This window comes from Heloderma suspectum, chromosome 3, assembly GCF_057233095.1.
Source record: "Heloderma suspectum isolate Gila_16-S chromosome 3, 16-S_ref, whole genome shotgun sequence".
Lineage (NCBI taxonomy): Eukaryota > Metazoa > Chordata > Lepidosauria > Squamata > Helodermatidae > Heloderma > Heloderma suspectum.
The window spans coordinates 1,849,344-1,874,728 of record NC_139460.1 but is presented as its reverse complement, the minus strand read 5'-3'; the positions used below and the strand labels follow the sequence as shown (position 1 = coordinate 1,874,728).

Sequence of the window (25,385 nt, the reverse complement as noted above, 5' to 3'; positions counted from 1 at the left end):
GGGGGACAGTTTCCCGGTGTGTCCACAGTAAGGTCTAGCCTGAGTCTTCTTACTGCTTTTTCAGAATGATTTTTAAAGGATTTTTAGGATTTCTGTTTACAGTCTACTCTCCCCCTCTCGCTCTCTTGACTCGCGTCCAATGTATCTAGGGTTTAACTCTAGCTGCTTTCATAGCTGTGGGGGTGGAAAGTATGACAGTTTTCAGTCTTCTCTATCTGGGAGTCAAAGGGTTATTTTTCCCTCTTTAACTCATACTTTAACTCTTGGTTGGAAAGGATGAACTTCTGTGATGGGAATTGGGGGCTTATTTTCTAAGACAAAGCGACGCTGGGCTTGAAGACCTTTGTTTAGTGTTTGGACTTCTTGTTGCTTGCTTTTGATGCTGCTCCAGTGTCAATTATGAAGTCAATGTCACTGCCCCTCACAGTCAATGTCACGGCCCCTCTCAAGCTGTCTCTCTCTTCGCCCATTCTGGCCCCTTTGGTTTTCTCCTTTGTGTATTTGATTTATTTTATTTGGGCATTCATGCCACTAATGTCCATCTTGTCCACACTGGGCACACTGGTTCTTTTTTTAAGAATCTTCTGCCTCTGCTGGGTCTTCTTTTTTTTCCTTTCGTCCACGTCTTTTTGGGCCTCTGGGTTGAGGGAGGTATACTGGCGATAGGCATTTGAAAGACGCTCCAAGTACGCTCTGGGGCCTCGGTGGCACCTTGCAGCACTTTAGACACTTTGGTCATATTAACTGACTTCTTCATACCTGCTTTCATGGCTTCTAACAGCAGGGTTTGATACTGGGTGAGGCGCTCTAGCCCCACGTGTTTTGGGATTCCAGCGGGGGGGGGGTACTTACAAGGAGGCTTTATTGGGTAACTTACAGCACACAGGCGTACTTAATGGTTGGATCAGAAAGCTTCTCTGAACCACGAGCTATTGCGCTAAATGGGTTTTATACCATACATGTTACCCATAACACTAGCAAGCATTTTCAGCATAGGCTAGAAGTGTTTGGTTCTCAGGCACAGCTTCCTGTAAACAACTTCGCTTCCCAAAGTGCTTGATAACACTTTTTATTTATTAGTATGGGAAGACAAATTTTTTCTCTTTCTTTTGCTTTCTTTTTCTTTGCTGATCTGCCTGTATTGCAGATCATGTTTCAAACTTTTTATATAAAACTTTCTGCTCCATGCACCAGCCTTGTCTCTTTATTTGTCTTTTTCAAGTTAAACTTACTTAAACTTTTCTGCCTTACACTAGTCCCACTGACACACATTTGGGATAGGCCCCTCCTCTCCCTCTAGCTACATCTTCTTCATTTTAAAGAACTATTACATTATTGTGGCTACTTTACCCCAGGTAATAAGCTCCAGGCACAATCAGCTGCTTTTAATTTACCCTGGGGGCAACTATGGCCACGCTTCTTTTTTTACAAATGTTTTTTCTTTGCCTTTTGCCTTTTCTTTTTCTCTTTTCTCTATCTGTCTTCTACTTTCTCTATTCCTTCTTTTCTACTTGCTTTTGTCTTTTCTCTTCGTCATCCATTGGGAACCACACTTAGTATCATTTGGAGTTGCAACTAACACTAATCTGCAAATATCACATATATTTTATGATATCTAAGAAATCATAAAATATACACAACAAACTTTTTCTGCAATTTAACACAATGAATGGAAAACACTTTTTGCATGGTAAGGCATGATGGAGCAGATCCAGCAATTATACTGCTCTTCTGGCTGAAAGCTCAGGGCTCATCAAAATCAAGGGACAGGCATACCCACACACACAAAGAGTTCTAGGTCACCATTTTTGCATCGGCAACTCTATGCTGCATGAGTTCTGGCAGAAGGAAATCTAAAAGTCACAGATCAAACTCAGCCTGCTGTACACTGAGCTGACTACAAACACAGACACATGGTCTACAGCGATGAGAGTTCAAGTTTATCAAAAGCTTCATAGCACTGTCCATGGCAAGTCTTTGACAATTTAAAATTTTAGTTCATGTGCAGAGTGTCTCTAAAAAGCCCAGACATTGATGGAGGCAAACAGAGAAGGCTCTGGGCAATGAAGATGCGATGTTTCCAGCAAAGGCTCTCCACTTTTGCATCAGTTTAAAAAGGGGAAGTGTGGCCCTACACCCCTTCTGACAGACAAGGGCCTTTAACTTTTTAGCAAGGCTTCTGTTTAAACAGAGCGGCACAGCTCAGCTCTCTAGCCATGATGCTTTAACTTGGGCAACTCCTCTGTAAATTTTATTTTACTTCTGTCAGGTTCTCTCACAGACATTTTAAAAACTTACTCTTTTTTTTTTTTCTCTTCTAACCTGGTACACGAAAGCACTGAAACACTGAGTGCCGAAACTCAGGACGCTGGGGGGTGATGGGCATCGCTTTATACTTGCATTTTTCAGGCAGCCATTAATCTTCGGGGAGGCGGTGGGGTGATTTGCAGGACTTCAAAGGCAGGCTTCTCAATTTGTTTGTATTTGTAAATCCCAAGCTCAAAACAGGACACGATGAGGTACAGGGCCACCAAATTCTTGCTTTGGCACGGGCAACAAATAACTCGGGTTAGCTTTCTTCGCTGGGGTCTCAAACAGGAAAACAGTCTTAATTTAAAGTTGTAACATCACTGACAGCGTCAGCCAGCCAGCTACACAGATCTCATTGTTTTTTAAGACAGTTGCTCCAATATTTTCTTCTCAATCAGGTTGGGTCTTTCAGCTTACACAGTTTATTGCAGCTTTCAGGAGCATGGCAGTAGCGTGATTTTGGCTTGGCCAGGAACATGCTGTCTGGTTTCTCGGTCTCTTTAGCACACATACTTAGGCAGTGTAACACTGGACACTCAAATCAGTGAGATTTCTTCATTGCAGGGAATCCCACGGCAAAAGCTTAATGGTTACGCTCTTCAGAAATCATATAGCTGATGGTCAGTAGCTACAGGCTCTATGCAATTTTAACACAGTTCAAAGCTAAACATGGTTACCTTGACAGAGATCTTCAACATGGTCTTTCCGCTTCATTCTGCTTTGGGACAGTCTTATGGCACACTTTTCACTCGAAGAGGGGTCTAGCCTGTGCTCTGGGGGCTGATTCTTCACCTTTATTTTCTATTTTGCCTTCATCTTCTGGGTCTTCATTTTCAGTTTCCATTTTTTAGGGATTTCATCTCAATTAGGCGAGGTGATGATGTTGCACAACTCAGAACGTTGTGGGCAATTTTCCTGCCCCCCCCCTCGGCGCGCTAGGCTAACAGCTACTTTTTCGGCCTTACACTCTCACGCTCTCACGCTTTGTTAAAAGCCAGACTGTCCTGCAACATTTTTCTAATTAACAGCCTCAGATCTTGTTTTTTTTCCTCTCAGCTCGACCTTGAGCTTTTTGCTGTTTTCTCTCTTTATTCTGAATCTTTTTAAAAAAAAACCTTTTTCCTTCTTTGTTTGACATACATCTCAAGGGGGTGCAAGGTTTGCTTCCCCCACCACCCATAGCCTCCCTCCTAAATTGAAGACAGACACAATTAGGGAATGGGAATTGGTCAGTGAGTAAGGGGTCTCACTGGCCGACACAAGAGGATTTTTCACACCACGCACTTTGCTACTGGCCTGGGCACCCGGACGGTCAACGGTATGCTTCAGAAACCGCAGTAGCCACTCACACAATCATCAATCTCTCCACTACATCCATATGTCCCTGCCACCCACTTTTCCCACTTTTTACCAGAGCGGAAAACGGCTTCCCCAGCTTCCTCAGCTTCCTACTGAGTACTGGCGTGCTAGGTACTGGCGCCCACTCGGGGGTGTGATCAGGCCCCCCTTCTACCCGCAAGGAGTAGGTTCTTTTGTATACGTATACCACCAACACTGACCTTCTTCATAAGGCGGGGCCCTCTTTTTTTCTGCCCAGTGGCCTTTCTCCCTAAAGGCGGGGCCCTCTTTTTCCCATATACTTGCCTTTCTCCTGAAGGCTTCCAATGTGGGTTTCAACTCAATTGCAGCTGCGATACAGGCAGGGCTCAAGTTCCTTCCTCCGCTTCCCAAGGTTCTCTTGCCGCTCGCTGCCATTTGGGCGATCCCGGTGCAGGCTTTCTCCCATTCACTCGACAAAAAGGTCAGTGGCGCCAAGAAAGGGAGGCATGCGCCGAGCTCGTCTTCCCGGTGCGGCGATCAAGAGCAGGCAACTGCCACCTGTCTGGCTCAGAGCCTGCCACATCCGAGTCACGGCACCATTTATGTTGCAGAACCCAGAGTCAGAGAGACCACGGAGTGAAGGAAAAAGAGATTCTTTATTTAACGCGCGGGCTTAAGGCTGGAATTGTTTCCAAAGAGCCAGAAGCCCCGATTTACATTAGCACATTGGTTTTATAGACATTGTGACACATATGAAACGGCTCCTCCTCCCCCTCCCGCATGGGGTTGCAATCCTCAACATTTCTTCTCTTAGCACTATTGTTTATAATACAAGAACTGGGTTATAGGGTAGCCATGATAAGGAGAGAACAGAAGAGAACAGCAGAGAACAAGATATACAATTGTATGACCTTTGACAAGATAAGGAATTCCTGTGTCTCGTCAGCTTACAACAATATATTCAAGGGAGAAAGAGCTCAGCAAGAACATGAAGCATGAGACTGCATGAGGCTACTTAGTCTGATCCCCGATATGGCTGCTACAGTAGCGCTGCTCAGCAGGTCTGTACTGGAAAGGCATCTCTGTCCTTTTTCTTATGCAGGATCAGGTCTGTGCTTTAATGCTCAATCAAGCTGATGCCCCCGCATGCTTGACCAAGTTTGCAAGTTTCCCTCTCTCTGGGAGAAAAAAATGGACCTGAAAACCCATCATTTTAAATGGTGTCCTTAAAACTAGATATTACACGACTGTTTGTCCATGTCCTGCTCGAGTTGCCCCTCCCTTCTCCTGCCTCTCCCCCCACCCCGTTCTGCCTACTGCCCCCACGCCTTCTTGAGCTCTGTAGGTGCCTTCTTGCAGGGGGAGAGAGAGCGGGGAGGGAACCAGGGGAAGTACTGAGTGGAGTGCAAAGACCGTGATGGTGCTTGTGCGGCAAGCTGGCCTCAAAGACCGGAGCCTGCATTCTTTGCTCTCAGAACAAAGGGCCTCGGGCTGGGTGCTGCCGGCCCAGGGGCTGCCGCCCTCAAGCCCGTGACAGTGGGGACAAGGTGGGTGTCCTTGGTGACTCGTCCTTGAGCCATTGCCTTGACTCTGAACCCGGAATAGAAACAAGGTCTTGTGGTGGAGGCAGTATAATGTCCTCCCCGTTTTCCAGTGACTGACAGGAGCATCCCAAGGTAGCAATTTTATTGAACCACAACTTTCCATGGCCAATCAGCAACCCCAGGGCAGCTCACAAAAGCATAATAATAATTATTTTTTGCAAATATTGGTACACTTCTAAAACAACTAAAGAGCTCAGTACCATATAGAACTGGCTAGAGCCTTCCAGAGTCAGTGAGGAGACTCCAGGGGTTTGCATGTGCCCATGAGGAATGAGAAGTCAGCCAGAGAGGGGTGCGGGGAGAAAAGGAGAATGCAGAGGAACAGATTTTTCAGTTGTGGTCTCAGGATTTACAGGTGCTGTGATTAATATGCTGTGGGTATATCTAGTCACTAAGATACAGCATCTCTTCTAAAACCCGTGTGTCTGATTCTTCCATGAGTCTGAGAAAAACTTAAGCCTGAGCTCCCTCTGCTTTACACATTGTTATGATGCACTCATTTGACCTCCTCAAAGTCATGTGGCCAACAAATGGTTTGAAAGTTCTCTCCCATCGTTGCGCCTGCTTGCAAAACATCCAACACATAAAACTGTACTTGCGGCACCAAAGAGGACATTGGAGTCTGCCAACGTGCCTGGCTGATCTGTGTGACATGAACACTTTTCGCACTCTCCCTAATTTACCCTTCTTAAGCAAGGCCTTGGCGTGAATGGTGGCATCCCAACTCCAGGTAGTGTTGGGTGATACTGATTATTTGGATCCATTCCAGTACATAGCCTGGCTATGAGACTAAAACTGCCTTGGTACCCCTGGGAATGACCTGTGCTGGGATTCTTCTGGGCCTCTCTGCAGCTTCCGATACCATCAGCCGTGGTATCCTTCTGGTCAGTTTGCCTGAGAACGGTCTTGGGGGGGGGGGGTGCACATGCAGGAAGCACACTGCCTACCTCTCATTTCAGTCAGTCAATCCCAGGGAGACAGTAAAAACCCTGGGGCATTCCAGCATGAATGAGGGCAAATAAACTGAAACTTCATTGAGATAAGATGGATGGTTGAGAGAACTACCAGTCTGGAAGGAGGACTGGAACCTGTTCTAGAAGCAGTTGCACTCCCCCCTGAAGAAGCAAGTACGCAACCTGGATGTTCTCCTGGACCTATGGAGGAGGAGGTGGCGTCGATGGCCAGGAGTGTTTTTTACCCACTTCAGCTGGTGCACCGGGTGCGCCGCTCTCTGGACAAAGCACTGCCTCAGTCACCCCCCCCACACACACACACACATGACTACTGCAATGTTCTGGGCACCACACTAATAAGGATGCAGACAAGCTGGAGAGGGTTCACAGGGGGGCAACGAAGAGGATCAGGGAACTGGAGACAAAGCCCTATGAGGAGAGACTGAAAGAACTGGGCATGTTTAGCCTTGAGAAGACTGAGGGGAGACAGGATAGCGCTCCTCAAAGATTGTCACTGAGAGGAAGGCCAGGATCTCTTCTCGATCCTCCCAGAGTGCAGGACACGGAATCATGGGCTCAAGTGACAGAACACCAGATTCCGGCTGAACATCAGGAGAAAATTCCTGACTGTCAGAGCAATGCGACAATGGAACCAGTCTGTTTCCCGCCTCCCAGCTGAGCAGAGCAGAGCAGAGCAGAGCAAGCTGGTCCAGGGACTACAGAAGCAAGCAAGCCCCCAGAGAGCAAGCGACCAGAGCGAGTGAACAGGGGGAGCAAACAGGAGTTGGCCAGGGCAGTTGCAGTGGTAGAAGAGACAAAGGAGACAGAGGCTAAGAGGTAAGTGGGCTGCAGGAAGCCCAGGGCGCTGCCCTTTATCCTTCTGATTGGCTGTGAGCTCACCAGGAGCTTCTGAGAGCTCCAACTGAATTGGAGGGGTGCGGCCTGAATACTCCCAGCAGCTGACTGGGCGGGAAGCTTCAGTCTGTTTCCCGCCTCCCAGCTGAGCAGAGCAGAGCAAGCTGCTCCAGCTGGTCCGGGGACTACAGAAGCAGGCAAGCTCCCAGAGAGCGAGCGAACAGGGGGAGCAAACAGGAGTTGGCCAGGGGAGTTCGGCAGGGGAGGTCAAGGGGGAGGCCCCTAACATTTTTTTTTATTTTTTTACTAACTTTTTTCCATTTATTTGACTTGTAGCACACACTTCCACACCAGTGGGCCTCTGCTTTTAACCTCTACTGAGTAGAGGAGCAGGCACAGGCTAGTCTAGAACAAGCACAAAGCTAGACACAAAAGGGAAAAGAGGCTATGGAAGGACAAGACTCTCCAGTGGTGGTGACCTGCAAGGTGTGTGCAATGTTCGTTTTCTTGCCTGAGAACAACGTGGCCTACACCTGCAACAAGTGCAAGTTGATCATGCTGCTGGAGGAAAAAGTAAGTGGACTGGAGCAGCGACTGTCGACCCTCAGGGGAATAAGAGAACACGAAGAGTTCTTGGACAGAATGGGGGAACTACAGCAGCAAAGGGCAGACCAGAAGCTTGAAGAGCAACAGCAAGATGAGGCAGAAGTGGGAAATGCTGAGGTGAGGAAAAATGGAGTAGAGGATACTCCTTGGAAAAGGGTGACAGTTAGGAGAAGAAGAACTAGACACCACTCTGCACCAGTGGAAGCAGTGGAGCTGTGGACCCGATTCCAGGTACTTGCAGATGAGACTGGAGGACAGCCTGCAGAGGAAGAATCACAGGGGAACCTACAGGAGAGTGTACACCTTACAGCTGTCCCCTCTTCTGGCGCTTTTATAAATGTGCAAGCTCTAGGGTTGCCAAGTCCAGAACATCCCAGGCCATGAGATTTCAGGGCCCAAACCTGAAACCTAGGGACGGCTCCTGGTGATGTCACGGGGGTGGGCCCCAGTGATGTCACAGAGGACCACCAGAGGTACACCCAAAGACACTTGTTTTGCTATACACAAGCCTTTTGCTACACAGTTCAACCCACTAACCCCTCCCCCCAGACATTTCTCCAGAATAACAACACAGAGAAAGCAATTTGTGGCAGAGCCCACTTATTGAAAGCAATGGAGTGGGTGGGAGAGGAAGAAACCCATTTCACACACAGACAAACTGAGTCAGCAGGCAATTAAAGTCAATGACTGCAAGGGGGGGTTACATAATCACAGCATACTAAGTTCACAGAACAAATAGACAGCAGGCCTTTTTTTAAAAAAAGTGGCTTAAAAAAACTCACACCCAATTTATCCAGAGTATGCCACAACACTGAGAAAGACATTTGTAGACATTTCCCTCTTCTGGTTCTTCCCCCAACCTGATGGTTCCTGGCAGCCTTACCAGTCTGCCCTCGGGTCTGGTGGTGCTGCTGCTGAATGCCAGGTCGGCCCAAAATAAAATCTCCCTCATCCATGATTTGATTGTGGATGAGGGGGCTGACGTGGCATGTATTACTGAGACCTGGGTGGGGGAACTAGGAGGGGTCACTCTCTCCCAGCTGTGCCCTCCTGGGTACTCGGTGCAGCACCAAGACCCACTTGACGGTTGGGGAGCGGGGGTTGCCGTGGTCTATAGGAATTCAATCTCCCTCTCCAGGCTTCCTGCTCATTCGAGTGCAGATCTTGAGTGTCTGTACCTTGTGTTGGGTACCCGGGACAGATTGGGGATTCTGTTGGTGTACCGCCCACCCCGCTGCCCATCAGACTCCCTGCCTGAGCTGACGGAGGTCGTCTCGGACTTGGTGTTGAGGACCCCTAGGATGATGGTCCTGGGGGATCTCAACTTCCATGCCGAGGCCGCTGTATCCGGGGTGGCTCAGGACTTCATGGCCGCCATGACAACCATGGGGCTGTCCCAACATGTCATCGGCCCAACGCATGTAAAAGGACACACGCTTGATCTGGTTTTCTTGACTGGGCAGGAGGATGGTGATCCGAAAGTGAAGGAATTAACATCTGTCCCTTTGTCATGGTCAGATCACTTCCTGCTGAGGTTTAGACTCCTGGCGGCCTTTCCCCTCTGCAAGGGTGGGGGACCTATTAAAATGGTCCGCCCCCAGAGATTAATGGATTCCGATGGATTCCAGAGGGCTCTGGGGGATTTTCCTGCTGGTATGGCTGGTGCTCCTGTCGAAGCCCAGGTGGCTCTGTGGAATGCAGAGATGACTCGGGCGGTTGACACGATCGCGCCCAAGCGCCCTCTCCCTCTGAGCAGAGCCCGGCCAGCTCCTTGGTATACACCTGAGCTGAGGGCAATGGAGCAAGAGGGGAGACGGCTAGAACACAGGTGGAGGAAAACTCGTGCTGAGTCTGACCGAACACAGGTAAGAGCCCACTATCGAGCCTACTCTGTGGCGGTGAGGGTGGCAAAGAGGCAGTTCTTTTCCACCAGCATTGCATCTTCTCAGTGTTGCCCGGCGGAGCTTTTCCGAGTGGTTCGCGGCCTGTTACATTCTGGGCCAGGCAGAGAGACGGTGGAACCCTCGGTAGCACGCTGTGACGAGTTTGCACGGCACTTTGAGGATAAAGTCGCTCAGATTCGTCATGAATTGGACACCACCATTAATGCAGTTCCATTGGTAGAGGCGTTCAGAGCACCGTCTGGTCCAGTTTTATTGGATGAGTTTCAGTTACTGAGGCCTGAGGATGCAGACAAGGTGCTTGGCCAAGTCCGATCGACCACTTGTGTGCTTGACCCTTGCCCTTCATGGCTTATTAAATCAAACGAGGGGTTGTCCGGCTGGGTGCAGGAGGTTGTAAATTCCTCCTTGAGAGAGGGAGTGGTGCCTGCCGCTTTAAAAGAGGTGGTAATTAGACCACTCCTGAAAAGCCTAACCTGGACCCAGAGGATGTTAACAATTATAGGCCAGTGGCCAACATCCCCTTCCTGGGCAAGGTGCTTGAGCGGGTGGTTGTAGGACAGCTCCAGGCACTCTTGAATGAAACGGATTATCCAGATCCATTTCAATCGGGCTTCAGGCCTGGTTTTGGAACGGAAACTGCCTTGGTCGCCCTGTGGGACGACCTCTGCCAGGAGAGGGACAGGGGGAGTGCGACCCTGTTGATTCTCCTGGACCTCTCAGCGGCTTTCGATACCATTGACCATGGTATCCTTCTGGATAGGTTGTCTGGGTTGGGAGCTGGAGGCACTGCACTACAGTGGTTCCGCTCCTACTTGGATGGCCGATTCCAGAAGGTGGTGCTGGGGGATTACTGCTCTGTCCCATGGCAATTGTGCCATGGGGTTCCACAGGGCTCTATTTTATCCCCCATGCTCTTTAACATCTACATGAAACCGCTGGGGGAGGTTATCCGGAGGTGTGGGCTGAGGTGCCATCAATATGCAGATGACACCCAGCTCTACCTCTCTTTCTCATCAAACCCAGGTGAGGCAGTGGCTGTTCTGAATCAGTGCGTGGGCACGGTAATGGACTGGATGAGGGCTAATAAACTGAAACTCAATCCAGACAACATGGAGGTACTGTTAGTGGGTGGTTCGTCTGCCCGGCTAGGTGATATTCAACCTGTTCTGGAGGGGGTTGCACTCCCCCTGAAGGATCAGGTTCGTAGTTTGGGGGTGCTCTTGGATCCAGAACTGTCACTTGAGGCACAGGTGAACTCAGTGGCACGGAGCACTTTTTATCAGCTTAGGCTGGTATACCAACTACGCCCTTATCTGGACAGAGAGAGCCTAGCTACAGTTATCCATGCTCTGATAACTTCTCGTCTGGATTACTGCAATGCGTTATACGTGGGGCTGCCTTTGAAAACGGTCCGGAAACTTCAGCTGGTCCAAAATAGGGTAGCAAGATTGTTAAGAGGGACTGACCTGCGGGCTCATATTATGCCAGTACTTTTCCAGCTGCACTGGCTGCCAGTCCATTTCCGGGCCCGATTCAAAGTGCTGGTGTTAACATTCAAAGCCCTTAACAGCTTGGGGCCAGGTTACCTGAAGGATCGCCTCCTCCCATATGTGCCTGCCTGGACCTTAAGATCATCATCAGCGGCCCTTCTCCGTGAGGCCCTGCCAAAGGAAGTGAGGCAGGTGGCTACTAGGAGGAGGGCTTTTTCTGCTGTGGCCCCCCAGCTCTGGAATGAGCTCCCTAGTGAGGTTCGCCTGGAGCCTACATTGTATTCCTTTCGGCGCCAAGTAAAGACCTTTTTATTTTCCCAGGCATTTTAGCATTTTAGCTTTCTAAATTTTTATCTTTGCTGTTTTAAATCTGTATTTTAAACTCCTGCACTGCTGCTAGGTTTTATTGTGGTTGTATTGTTATATTGTGGTTTTAATGTTCTGTATATTTTAAATTGTTTTATTGTGTGTTGCTTGGATTTGATTTTTGTGAACCGCCCAGAGAGCTTCGGCTATTGGGCTGTATAGAAATAAATAAATAAATAAATAAATAAATAACAGATGACAAGGAAAAGGCAGAGGTGCTCAGTTCCTACTTTGGCTCAGTCTTCACCCAAAAGAGGGTCTATGACCCCCCTGGCAAAGGCGAAATACAGGCTGCAGCTTGAGATCGATAGGCATATGGTCAAGGAACAACCAATTACTTGGAATGAGTTCAAATCTCCAGGGCCAGATGAACTGCATCCTAGAGTAATAAAGGAACTGGCAGAAGAACTCTCAGAACCGCTATCTATTCTCTTTGAGAAATCATGGAGGATGGGGGAAGCGCCAGATGACTGGAGGAGGGCTAATGTTGTCCCTATCTTCAAAAAGGGTAAAAAGGAGGAACCTGGGAACTACAGACCAGTCAGTCTGACATCAATCCCTGGGAAAATTCTGGAGCAGATGATAAAGCAATCAATCTGGAAGCACCTTGAAAACAATGCCGTGATTACTCGAAGCCAACATGGATTTGTCAAGAACAAGTCCTGCTGGACGAATCTGATCTCATTTTTGGATCAAGTCACCTCCCTTGTGGACCATGGAAATGCTGTAGACATCATATACCTCGACTTCAGCAAAGCTTTCGACAAAGTGCCCCATAATATCCTGATGAGCAAACTAGCTCAAAGTAGACTAGATGAAACAACGATCCGGTGGATCCACAGTTGGCTATAGAATCGGACTCAAAGAGTGCTTATCAATGGGACCTTCTCCAACTGGGGAAAGGTAACGAGTGGGGTACCGCAGGGCTCAGTCCTGGGCCCAGTGCTCTTCCACATTTGTATGAATGACTTGGAGGAGGAGGTGCAGGGAATGCTGATCCAATTTGCAGATGACACAAAATTGGGCGGGATAACTAATCCTTTGGAAGACAGAAACAAAATTCAAAGTGATCTGGATAGACTGGAGCGCTGGGCAGAAAACAACAGAACGACATTTAATAGGGAGAAATGCCAAGTTCTGCACCTAGGAAAAAGAAACCAAATGCACAGTTACAAGATGGGGGATACGTGGCTCAACAACACTACAAGTAAGAAGGATAGTAGTAGGGTTGGAAAGGGTCTACAAGACCATCGAGTCCAACCCCGTTGAGTGCAGGAATCCAAGTCAGAGCATCCCTGACAAATGGCTGTCCAGCCTCGTCTTGAATGCCTCCAGTGTGGGAAAGCCCACCACCTCCCCAGGTAATTGGTTCCATTGTCATACTGCTCTGTCAGGAAGTTTTTCCTGATGTTCAGCCGGAATCTGGCTTCCTGTAACTTGAGCCCATGATTCCGTGTCCTGCACTCTGGGATGATCAAGTAGAGATCCTGGCCGCCTTCTCTGTGACAACCTTTCAAGAACTTGAAGAGTGCTATCATATCTCCCCTCAGTCTTCTCTTCTCAACGCTTCAGTCTCTACTCAGAGGGCTTTGTTTCCAGTCCCCTGATCATCTTTGTTGCCCTCCTCTGAACCCTCTCCAGCTTGTCTGCATCCTTCTGAAAGTGTGGTGCCCAGAACTGGACACAGTACTCCAGATGAGGCCTAACCAGTGCTGAGTAGAGGGGAACTAGTACTTCCCAGGATTTGGAAGCTATGCTTCTATTAATGCAGCCCCAAATAGCATTTGCCTCTTTTGCAGCCACATCACATTGTTGGCTCATATTCAGCTTGTGATCCACAATAATTCCAAGATCCTTCTCACTTGTAGTGTTGTTGAGCCAAGTATCCCCCATTATGTAACTGTGCATTTGGTTTCTTTTTCCTAGGTGCAGAACTTGGCATTTATCCCTATCAAATTTCATTCTGTTGTTTTCTGCCCAGCGCGCCAGTTCTTTCAGGAAGAACTGAATCAAATAGCAGTGACAAGAGATGATGTTCTAGACCTTATTGACAAACTGGAAGCTAACAAATCATTGGGCCCAGATGGTATCCACTTGACAGGTCTTAAAACTGCTGGGGAGAAAACCGGCAGGAGCTGGGAAACATCCCGTTTGGGTTAAATCATCCCAAAGGGATGAAGATTAAAATGTTTCTGATTGCCCAAAGGTAGAAGGGGAGGAAATAGGCCAGAAGCACATGGTAGAACATAATAGCCAATGAAAGGGGCCAACGCCCCATGGCAAAAGATGCACATGCCAGAGGGATCTGGGGTGGGATACCACGTATAGGTGTTTTTGTGTAAACGCTAGAAGCTTCTGAGCCATAATGGGAGAGTTGGAGTGCTTGATTTAAAAGGAAAACCTGGATATAAAAATTGGGAGGGATTAGAAATAACATGTCACTTTTAGGAGAAAAAAGTAGAAGAAAACTTAAAATAAATATGGTACAGTGTACATCTCTGAATAGGGAAGAAAGGATAGGGAATAGCGAAGACCCACAGATCAGTTAGATATGAGCTCACTAATATTCCTAATGAATATGCAGTGTAGGTGAAGAATAGATTTAAGGGACTAGATTTAGTAGATAGGGTCCCGGAAGAACTATGGACAGAAGTTCACAACATTGTTCAGGAGGCGGCAACAAAAAAAGTCCCCAAGGAAAAGAAAACCAAGAAGGCAAGATGGCTGTCTGCTGAGACACTGGAAGCAGCCCAACAAAGAACGGAAGCAAAAGCCAACAGTGATAGGAGGAGATATGCCCAATTAAATGCAAAAACCCAGAGGTTAGCCAGAAGAGATAAGGAATTATTTTTAAACAAGCTATGCGTGGAAGCGGAAGAAGATAATAGAATAGGAAGGACAAGAGACCTCTTCCAGAAAATTAGAAACATCAGAGGTAAATTCCAGGCAAAAATGGGTATGATCAAAAACAAAGATGGCAAGGACCTAACAGAAGCAGAAGAGAGCAAGAAAAGGTGGCAAGAATATACGGAAAATCTGTATAGGAAGGATAATAATATTGGGGATAGATTTGATGGTGTGGTCAGTGAGCTAGAGCCAGACATCCTGAAGAGTGAGGTTGAATGCGCCTTAAGAAGCATTGCTAATAACAAGGCAGCAGGAGATGACGGTATCCCAGTTGAACTGTTTAAAATCTTGCAAGATGATGCTGTCAAGGTGATGCATGCCATATGCCAGCAAATTTGGAAAACACAAGAATGGCCACCAGATTGGAAAAAATCAACTTCTATCCCCATACCAAAAAAGGGAAGCACCAAAGAACGTTCAAACTATCGAACAGTGGCGCTTATTTCACATGCCAGTAAGGTAATGCTCAAGATTTTGCAAGGTTGTTGTTGTTGTTCAGTCGTGTCCGACTCTTCGTGACCCCATGGACCATAGCACGCCAGGCCTTCCTGTCCTGCGCTCTCTCCCGGAGCGTGCTCAAGTCCATACCTTGCAAGGTAGACTCCAGCAATTCATGGAACGAGAATTGCCAGATGGACAAGCTGTGTTTAGAAAAGGCAGAGGAACTAGAGACCAAATTGCCAATATCCGGTGGATACTGGAGAAAGCCAGGGAGTTTCAGGAAAACATCTATTTCTGTTTTACTGACTATTCTAAAGCCTTTGACTGTGTGGATCATAACAAATTGTGGCAAGTTCTTGGTGGTATAGGGATACCAAGTCATCTTGTCTGCCTCCTGAGGAATCTGTATAATGACCAAGTAGCAACGGTAAGATCAGACCATGGAACAACGGACTGGTTTAAGATTGGGAAAGGAGTACGGCAGGGCTGGGTACTCTCACCCTACCTATTCAACCTGTACGCAGAACACATCATGCAACGTGCTGGGCTTGATGAAGCCAAGGCTGGAGTTAAAATCACTGGAAGAAACATTAACAATCTCAGCTATGCAGATGATACCACTTCGATGGCTGAAAGTGAGGAGGAGCTGAGGAACCTCATGTCGAAGGTGAAAGAAGAAAGTGCAAAAGCTGGGTTCAACCTCAAAAAAACCAAGATGATGGCAACCAGCTTGATAAGTGGCAAATAGAGGGAGAAAACGTGGAGGCAGTGACAGACTTTGTCTTTCTAGGCGCAAAGATTACTGCAGATGCTGACTGCAGCCAGGAAATCAGAAGACGTTTACTTCTTGGGAGGACAGCAATGACAAATCTTGATAAAATAGCGAACAGCAGAGACATCACGCTGACAACAAAGGTCCGCATAGTTAAAGCACCGGTATTCCCCGTAGTAACCTATGGCTGCGAGACCTGGGCCATAAGGAAGGCTGAGCAAAGGAAGATAGATGCTTTTGAACTGTGGTGCTGGAGGAAAATTCTGAGAGTGCCTTGGACTTCCAGAAGATCAAACCAGTCCATCCTCCAGGAAATAAAGCCAGACTGCTCACTTGTGGGAAGGATATTAAAGGCAAAACTGAAGTACTTTGGCCACATCATGAGAAGACAGGACACCCTGGAGAAGATGCTGATGCAAGGGAAAGTGGAAGGCAAAAGGAAGAGGGGCCGACCAAGGGCAAGATGGATGGATGATATTCTGGAAGTGACGGATTTGACCTTGGGGGAGCTGGGGGTGGCGAACAGGAAGCTCTGGTGTGGGCTGGTCCATGAAGTCACGAAGAGTCAGAAGTGATTGAACGAATAAACAACACAACAAACTCAACTGAATGACGAAGTCTGCTTGGAGCTTTTCTACACAAGGCATTTATTGTGTGCTCATCATTCCTTACAGTTGTTTACTGGTGCTTTAGATGATGTCATGGCCCTCCAGTTTCTTTTCTGTTTAAGGGCACTTCCCTGGTTTTTTTAGATGGAAATGGGGTATTATTTCTGAAAGCAAAGTTATTTTCCTACTTGTGTAATCATGTGTTTCTGCTATAGCACAGTGCCATCTAGACGTTATGTAGTAGAAAAGCAGGAAAGGAAACACTGTTCATGTAGTGCTCAGATCTCAATTTTGTGTTGAAATCGAAAGTAGATACAGCGCATTTACAGCCCCATGTAGAAAAGATCTTGGAGACAATGAAGGAAAGGGGGATTTTAGGACTCTTTCTCTCACCAGGATACAGAGCTGGTGAAGTCAAGATGTCTTGGCACAGAAGTGGGCACAGGGTAGGAGTGGCAATGGTGCTAGATAACCATGGGAATCTGGGGCAAGGTGATGTTTCTGCCCCACACCTTCCCTCTGCCAGCCGATTTCCATGAAAGGCCCCCAACCCCTCCAGCCTGGCTGCTCTCGGGCTCTGCATCAAAGGTGCCAGAACTCCCTTAGAACTAAGGCTGCAACTCTAGGCTACTTACCTGGGAATAGGCCCCATTGTGAACCACCACCTCCCTCACTCCAAGGCTCTGTGTTGCACTTAAAAAGAAGATGGGTTTATTTTAAAGGAATCAAAAACACGTGCTTCACAGAATCATAGAATGGTAGGGTTGGGAGAGGCCTACAAGGCCATCGAGTCCAACCCTCTGCTCAATGCAGGAATCCAAGTCAGAGCATCCCCGACAGATGGCTGTCCAGCCTCGTCTTGAAGCCTCTAGCGTGGGAGCCCATCACTTCCCTAGGTGGTGTAAAATCTGTCTCAAAAGCATACGAACAGAAAAATAACATGGAAGCTTGCTTCAAGAAATGACCAGACAATAATGAGACACCAAGCAAGAGTCCTCAGAACTTGCATTCTACCAAAAGTGTGTGTCATTCGCATCAAAAGAGCCCGGCTGGATCAGGCTGCTCTAGTCCAGCAACACCCCATGCTCCAGAGTGGCTCCTGGGACGCCCCCAAGGAGGGCACGAAGGCAGCGGCCTTTCCCTGCCAGCATCCCCTGTTGAGAGGCGTGCTGCTTCTGGTCCAGGAGGGAGCCTACAGCCACTAGCAGCAGTAGCTGAACATCTGGGTTCAACATGGCACCTGGCGAGTGAGGTTGAACCAGTAAGACGGATCACAGACTCAAGAGTATAACTGCAATGAACTAGATGGTTTGTTGAGGCACAATGCTTGATACAAAGCCAGTCGATGAAGAGACAATTAAGCACACAGAGCCAATGAGGATGTAGGGAAAAACTCAACACGAGGATGGTGGATAAATAAAGCAAATAAAGGTGATGAAGAATTGGACAGAAATTAAGAAATATGTTCTAAGACAGGGACTATCTTATCATGAATGTATTTATTATGCTGGGTTTTCCACTGCTGGAGGGATTCAGCCAGGGACTGGGCAGCCATCTGCCAGGGGTGCTTTAAACTGGTTTCCTGGACTGAGCAGGGGGTTAGACTTGATGGCCTCAGTGGCTCTTCCCAACTCTAGGATGCTGTGATCTTTGTCAGCCACTCTGGGAGCCATTTCAACTGAACAGTAGGGTGAGGAGGTGTCTGTGCCACATCCTGCAGGGTCCCATCTGGCAGCAACACAGCAACAGGCCTTCTCTGTGGTGGCCCCATCCCTCTGGAATGACCTCCCCTCTGCAATATGTCAGGCACAAATCAGCTTTTAATAATCGTATGCTTTCAAAGATTATTGAAAACTTACTTGTTTACCCTGGCTTTTCCTAACCATGAGCTTATCTGAATGTTGTGCTTTTATAACGGTGTGTTGTTTTATAATTTGTTGTAAACTGCTTCAGGATTCTTTAAAATGGGAGGCAGTATATAAATATTCTGAAACAAATCATAAAATTGCAGTAAATATGTAAAGCAAATCTATAACAAATAAATAGAAATCAAGCTAATGAAGTCAAACTCCACTTCTTCCCATGCTCCAGCGTCTTCCTAAACTTCCTCCAGCACACTAAGGGTGCTTCCAGGCCAAGGGCTCCTAACATTACCAATTTAGAAGGCAATGTACCACTGTTCCGCCTTTTTCTCCTTTCTCCTACATTTCTAAGTGCTCTCCAGGTTGTTGATGTAGAGCTTTTCTACAGGAGGCATTTATTGTGTGCTCGTGAATCCTTATGCATGGTTGTTTACAGGTTCTTTAGATGACATTGTGATCCTCCAGCTTCGCCTCTGTTTTTTAAGAGCACTTTCCCGATTTTTTTTAGAGTGGGGAAAATGGGGTACTGTATCTAAAAGCCAAAGTATTTTCCCACTTGTGTAATTGTGATATTCCACTATAGCACAGTGCCACCGAGAGATCATGTAGCGGAAAAGCAGGAAAGGGAAAGCTCTTTGTCTAGAGCTCAAATCTCGATTCTATGATGAAACCAATGCAGCGATTTGCAGCCTTGTGTAGAAAAGTTTGTAATCTCTTCATCCACCCACACCATGAAGCAAGGCCTCATCAGTGGCAGGGACAACTGTCTTCCCTGGACCTGGGATCACAGTCATCACCAATCTTGGCAGTGGTGTTTGACTTCTCACCCTGATTTCTTCACCAGGGAAGTCCAGGCAAGCCAGGCTGGTGCGAAGACGGAAACTTTAAGGGGTTCGTGCTTCCCTTGACTTGGAGAATATCCGGATGATCCTGGCCCGGATCTGCTTGGTCTTTGTGCTGTACATGATGGGGTTCATCAGGGGCGGCACCAGCAGGTAAACATAGCCCATGACAATGCGGAGGAGGAGAGGGGAGTCCTTCCCAAACCTGTGTATCACAGACAAGCCAATCATTGGCGTGTAGAAGAGCAAGACAGCACAGATGTGGGAGACACAGGTGTTCAGGGCCTTGAGGCACTCCTCCCGTGACGCAATGCTCAGCACCGTCCTGAGGATCAGGACGTACGACAAGAGGATCAGGAGTGAGTCCACCCCCACTGTGGAGACTATGACGAACATGCCGTAAATGCTGTTGACTGTGATGTCTGAGCAGGCCAGCTTCATCACCTCCTGGTGGAGACAGTAAGAGTGGAAGAGGACGTTCGCCTGGCAGTACCGATGCCTTCTGAGAAGGAAGGGCAACGGGAGGATCAGGGCCACACCTCTGAACACGAATGTGAGTCCCATCCTGCGTATCCTTGGCACAGTCAAGACGGAGGCGTATCTCAGGGGGTTACGGATGGCCACGAGGCGGTCAAAGGCCATGGCCAAGAGCACGGAGGACTCTATGAAGGACAGCAAGTGGATGAAGAAGAGCTGAGCAAAGCAGGCCCCGAGGCTTATTTCCCTGGCATGGAACCAGAAAATGCCCAGTATGGTAGGCATGGTGGAGATGGATAAGCCCAGGTCTGTGATGGCCAGCATGGAGAGGAAAATGTACATGGGCTCATGGAGGCTTTGGTCCGTTTTGATAACAAACAGAATGATGGAGTTCCCCAAAACAGATATTATATACATGGAGCAGAATGGGAGAGAAATCCAGGCGTTGCCGTGCTCCATGCCAGGAATCCCCGTAAGCCAGAACACGGACAGCTTCAACCTGCTACTATTATGGAGGGCCATGATGTGTCAGGCCACAAGAGCACCCGATTCTGCTTTCTGCTTTCTTGGCTGTGAGAATGGACAAGTTCACCTACCAGCTGAAACGTGTCCGGGTATTTCAGGAAAATCCAAGGCGTTCCTTCTGACTTTGTTACCTTGTATTATTTTTGTAGACAGTAACCCTGTGAAAAATCCAGAAAAACAGATAGAGGTCAATATGCATTTCTTTAAAATATTTTAAGAAATAATCAGATACACTTGAGGGGGAGTGCTACTTAACCTCAGAACAATGCCTGAAAGGGTTTTGTTTTTTGCACACACACACACACACACACACACACGCACAATTAATACACGTTTTAAATAAATGGCAATGGAAATTATGTTCCAATAAATCATGGCCCACGTGTGAATAAATAAAGGTGCATTCCCCCCTGCCCCAATTCAGCTCCCTACAGCCCGGGGTGTGTGCACTGAGCCCTGCAGGGCACTGATGCAGGTCCCAGCTTTCCGTTGGCTGCTGGGAGTCCTTCTGGCTGCTGAGATTTCATCAGGCCATTTTCTCCATCTGTTTCCTATTTCCTCAGCGAGAAGCACTCTTTTAAAACCCTGACACTGTGGATTCTCAGGGAGGCGGATGCTGCACCCTTCGTGTCATTCCAGATGTGCAGGATGCTTCTTGTACTGAATGCACCCAACTCTGAAAGCCAAGACGGAGAGGACATTTTTAGGCTCAGGCTGTGACAGAGGGGCTGTGACGAGCCTGGCAGGTCACAGAATGTGTCTGGTGCGCATGGTCAGCTGAGTGGCTGAGAACAGCCTGGCTGAAGGTGAGTCAAAGGCTCATCTCTTCATGTTTCCTTCCCTAAGGCTGGTTGCTTGAGATGGACTTTCTCTTGAAAACCTCCAGGAGAGGAAGCCTCACAACAAACTCCTGTGACAGCTTGCTCCCGACAGGCCCCTCTTGAGGAACAGGCCACGATCTACAGGAAGGAATGCAGTCACACACACTCACACACCTGCCAATCCCACAATGGCTGCCGATGCTTTGAGGGTTTCCTTCTCGGCCTCCAAACTGCTTCTTTAAACCCCTCCAAGGTTTTTTTAAGCAAGCTGGGGGTTCGATGTAAGAGTGGTTCAAAGGAGGGATCACGTTCAAATTGTGGGGCACAGTCTTGGTCCTGATCTGCAGTATGTCAGCTTCCCCAGCCAGGTGCCCTCCTGACGTGCCGGACGGCACCTCCCAGCAGCCCAGCCAGCAGGGCCACCTGCGGGGCACCAGGTTGGGGGAGGTTTTGTGGCACAAAGAAAAGGATCCCCTCTGTTCCCAAATCCCAGTACTGAGTGAGGCCTGGCTGTGGGGTGCTGAGGGGCGAGGACCAGGCGCTAGGCTCTCCGTAGGAGGGGCCGCCTTCTGAAAGAGGAGGTGGGCACCCCCTGGCCTTTGCACCCCAAGCCGATGCCTGCCAGGGGTGCCGCTCATCCCGCCTGTGGCGCCGTGCTCAGCAACAACCACCCTGTCCACCCACAGAAGCAGCATCTCCCGCGCATCCCCCCATGCTGCCACACCCTCAAAGGTGAGGCGCAGCTTCCCACGGAGGCTGGTGGCCTGTGCAACCAATCGTTCGATGAGTTTTGGACAGCTACGGTGTTGCCTTGGCAAACACTCGCCATATTTATGAGGTGGGCAGAAAATAACTCCCGACTGACTGCTGCCTTGGATCCCAAATTGTGTTTCGCCGGTCAACGGGGAACAAGAGGACGAGGCAGGCAAAGAGCCTTGGCTGTTGGCTGAGCAGGAAAGCTCAGCATGCCACGCCAGGGTGCCGCTGGCATCTCAGCTGCAGAGGCAGGAGGCACCTTGTGGCAGTAAACAAGGGCGGTGCTACCCCACGGTGCCGCCTCTGCCCGCGGCCCCGCACGCGCTGCGCAAAGCTGAATGCACCTTCCTTCCTGCCGCCGGCCCGGCCCGGCCCCCGCCCCTCCCATCCGCGCTGGGAACCAGCCAGCGGGGGGCAGCGGTTCCAGCGCTGAGCCGGGCGAGGGAGGCCCAGTCACCGCCCTGCCGAGACGCCCCGGCGTGATTTGGCCAGCACTCTCTCTGCCTCACCTCTGTTGCAGGGCTGCTGTGGGGATACGATGCGGGGGCCTCTGCGCCACCCGGAGCTCACGGCGCAGGGTGGCGCACGGTGTACCGAAGCAACTGCGGGGGGCCGGGGCCGGCTGACGGCCCGCCTCGTCCAGCCTCCCGCCACCCACGCCGGCCAACGAGAGGCCTCCTGGAGGCCCCCCAGGGCACGAGGGCGCAGGCCTCCGCCGCCACACGGCAGCGGGCGTCGGGGGTAGGCGGCCTCTGCGCCCGGAGGCTCCGAGCAGGCCTCGTGGCGACCGGCCTGGCCGCTGGCAGCCTCCTCCGAGCGCGGCTCGTCCCGCACACGCCAGAGGGGCCCCTTGCGGCGCCGGCCTTCCTTCCCTCCGCCTTGAACCTGCCGCGGGCCTCGCGTCCGCCAGCGGGGAGGGCCGCACGCAGCTCGGCCGGGGCACTTGGCCCGCGGAAGGCCCCGGGCGCAGGGTCCGGCGCCCCGGGCAGCTGGCGCCGGCGGGCCTGGGCTGGAGAGCGCAGCGCCCGCGTCGGACAAGGCCGCTTCCGCCGGCGCTCTGGGCCCGCCGGCCGCCCCTCCGCGCGGCGGGGCGGCGTCGCCCCCCTCCTTGGGCCGCGGGTCTGCCCGCCCGCCCGCCGGAGGCAGACTGACCTCCCCGCGCACGGGCCGCCCGCCTCGGCGCGCCGGCAGGCCCCGTGGAGCCGCTGGCCGTGGCGCGCCGCAGCTCCTCGCTCGACGGCCTCGGGCTGCTTCTGGTGCGCGCGCGGGCGAGCCGCCTTTAGGGCTCTCCCGAGCCGGCGGCCTCCCGGGGCCCTCGCCCCCACGGGCGCCTGCGCCCGCTCCGCGTCTGCGGGCGCCGGGCCCAGCCCCCGCCGCGCCCCGGCGGGCCAGACCGGGCTCCGCGGCAGGGGCCGTGCTCGCCGCGCGCCGAGGCGTCTGCGCCAGCCTCGGCTGCGACGGACGCGGAGAGCAGCCGCCCGCTGGCGGAGCGCGCCGCTCCCCTTCCCGCGCGCCCGCGGACGGCGCGCGCGCCCGGGGCTGGGCTCCGCCGCGAGCCTCGCGCCCCGAGCTCGGCCCTGCGCTGCGGCTGCCGTGTGGCGAGGGGCTGCGGAGCAGGGCCGGGGCAGCGCCGCGGGAGCCCCTGCCCTGCCCTGCCCTGCCCGCCGGAGGGCGCAGGTTCGACCCGGCATCTCCAGGCAGGGCAGGAAGAAACACCCGCCCGGAGGGCCCTCGCGGCCCGTCAGTGCCGGCAGCGCGGGGCGAGGCGGGGCAAGGCAGCTCCCAAAGTTCCCGTGTAGGTGCCGGAGGGCCTCCAGAGTCGGCCGCGAAGGGGCAGCCCGGCGTGGCCTCCTGCCGGGGCGCTGCTGGCGGAGCCGGTCCTGGCGCTTGCCGCGGGGGCGGGTGGAGCTCAGCACCCGCAGGCAGCGGCCATGAGCGCCAGTCGCTGCTGGGGGGGAGCGGGGCGGAGGGCCGCGCCCTTGGCTTGTTCGTGGCTCTCGGGCATCTGGTTGGCCACTGTGGGGATCAGGGTGATGGTCTAGAACGGATGGACCCACCTTGTCCGCTCCTGCAGGGCTGTTCTGATGCTCCCGCATCTCTAGAAAACCCGGCATGGGGGCTGAGACAGGTGGTGATTGCCATGGCCGAAACCCACCCCAAACAGCCAACTCCCCCAGCTGGGTCCGCAGTCTTGCCCTTTCCCATCAGAACCGCCGTGTGACCCAGCCCAGAGGCTCCGCCACGGCTCACCTTTGGCTCGGCCCTTGTTGCTCTTAGGCTTTCATTCAGCTCGCACTTCAGTAGTGATGCGCAGCTCATGCAAGCCACTTATGTGCAGTCAGAATGCAGGGGATGGCAGCTAGCAAAGCCAGCTGAAGAAGGGCAAATGTCCCCACCTCAGCCATGGAACAGAAGCATGTGTGGACAGAGGTCTTGTAAGCTGAGCTCTGCACTGGAAATGCTGCCTGGCCTGGAGGTGGTCGTCTCTTCCTCGTCTCCTTCCTCATCCACCCCTTCCTCATCCAGTCCTCCATCCCACAACACATGAGATTTGCAGGACGGGTGGTGCTGGGCAGTGGTGCTTCACCAAACTTTGCACCAGGTCACCCAGCTGTCTCTAAAATGAGAAACCCCATAGACAGAAGACCAAAAATAGGTAACTGGAACAAAATTCAAACAGGGACAGGAAAACAATTTCTTTATTAGGACCAACCAGGGTTCACTATGGGGAGTGTGAGCTTTTGATTACACAGAGCTCTTTGTCAGGCTGATTTGAAAAAAGAGAAACAGCAACAACATTTCTGACAAGGGACCTAATGGTAAGTCCCAGCTGTAGCTTATTTCAGTTTTGGGATGGTAATGGGCTTTTCTGGTAGATAAATTAGATTGGAACTCATGCACAAGTTCTCAAGCTATGGAGAGGCATGCTGGGGCAGACGTGCAATGGAGGCTCTCCCTTTGGAAATGCACCCCACCCCCTGCAACCCAAAACACAGCAGGTATCAAACTGAAATTTGCGACCCAAGTGCCCTCCAGGATGTTCTTCAGATCAGCACTGTGCTTTCAAGTTCTGCTGCCCCCTAAGGCCACTCCTTGGCATGATGCCAACCTGAAACGACACGTACCACCTTTGGGCTCCCCAAGTCATTAACTGATGCCTTCCGTAAGGGGTTTCCATGACATGATAAAAATGCATCCCTTTGGAAGCGGGATGGCATGCCATGCTGCGGCAATCCCTGTGTGAGTGCAGTGCCAAAGTGGCACTCCAGAACTCCAGGAAGAAGCTCTGCACAGTACCACCACCTCCGAGTGACCAGCAGGAGAGCTGGGTTGCAGTCACACACCACAACTCTGCACAATGCGCGGCAGTTTCCCACCCCCCCTCTGGGCGTGAAGGCTCGCTCTTCTCAGTGTAAAGGTAAACCAAGCGCACAGTGGCGGTGTCTGAGGGAGCTCGCCTGCTCTTAACCCAAAATGTATTGAATCGGAACAAGTGTCTCCTTGAGAGCAAGACTGGAGGTTGCTAATTCAGAGGCCATTGACTCAGGGCCGTGTTAGATCTGTGACAGGAGATCTGAGAATAGGATCTCTTGCAGATCTTAAAAATGTTGATAGCAGCTGCAGGAGGCCTGATTCAGCCTGGGATGGCAATACTGAGGAAAATATAGTGCTGCTTTGGCCCTGGGCTATTATCATTGCAGGGTGTTTCCTGCAATAATGCAGCCTTGCTCACTTTTTTGGAGCGTTCACAAATCTCTCTGTGTCGGGATGGACGGATGGATCCTGCATTCCCCCGCTTCTGCCTATCAGCAACAATAAGCAAATGTTGCTTAAAGGACAACTTCCAGGAGAAGTTAAGAACCTGTGAGTGTAGAAGGGATTCTCTTTCTGAGACTGAGGGGAGATATGATAGCACTCTTCAAGTACTTGAAAGGTTGTCCCAGAGAGGAAGGCCAGGATCTCTTC

At 50.7% G+C, this 25,385-nt stretch overlaps 2 protein-coding genes and 1 long non-coding RNA gene across 3 annotated transcripts in view; 1 reads left to right on the top strand and 2 right to left on the bottom strand.

Moving 5' to 3' along the window:
- LOC146349206 (uncharacterized) overlaps positions 1-4,807 on the top strand; it is a 178,027-nt gene extending 173,220 nt beyond the window's left edge. Inside the window, exon 2 of the long non-coding RNA XR_014788919.1 lies at positions 652-4,807. This is a non-coding gene — a long non-coding RNA (uncharacterized LOC146349206). The remainder of the gene's footprint in view (positions 1-651) is intronic.
- LOC146349204 (uncharacterized) lies at positions 2,271-24,400 on the bottom strand. The gene is made up of 2 exons (XM_084842233.1): positions 21,929-24,400; positions 2,271-20,000 (listed from the first exon to the last, which is right to left on the bottom strand). Exon 1 carries the CDS (start codon positions 23,531-23,533, stop codon positions 21,986-21,988), a length of 1,548 nt encoding a protein of 515 aa, XP_084698359.1. The 5' UTR covers positions 23,534-24,400; the 3' UTR covers positions 2,271-20,000; positions 21,929-21,985.
- On the bottom strand, positions 18,883-19,839 carry LOC146349205 (olfactory receptor 51G2-like). The gene has a single exon (XM_084842127.1). It carries the CDS (start codon positions 19,837-19,839, stop codon positions 18,883-18,885), a length of 957 nt encoding a protein of 318 aa, XP_084698253.1.
- Positions 24,401-25,385: the final 985 nt, after the last annotated feature.

Coding starts and splice junctions, on each gene's coding strand:
- LOC146349205 (XM_084842127.1), bottom strand. CDS start 19,839: ATGGCCCTCCATAATAGTAGCAGGTTGAAGCTGTCCGTGTTCTGGCTT.
- LOC146349204 (XM_084842233.1), bottom strand. CDS start 23,533: ATGCCGGGTTTTCTAGAGATGCGGGAGCATCAGAACAGCCCTGCAGGA.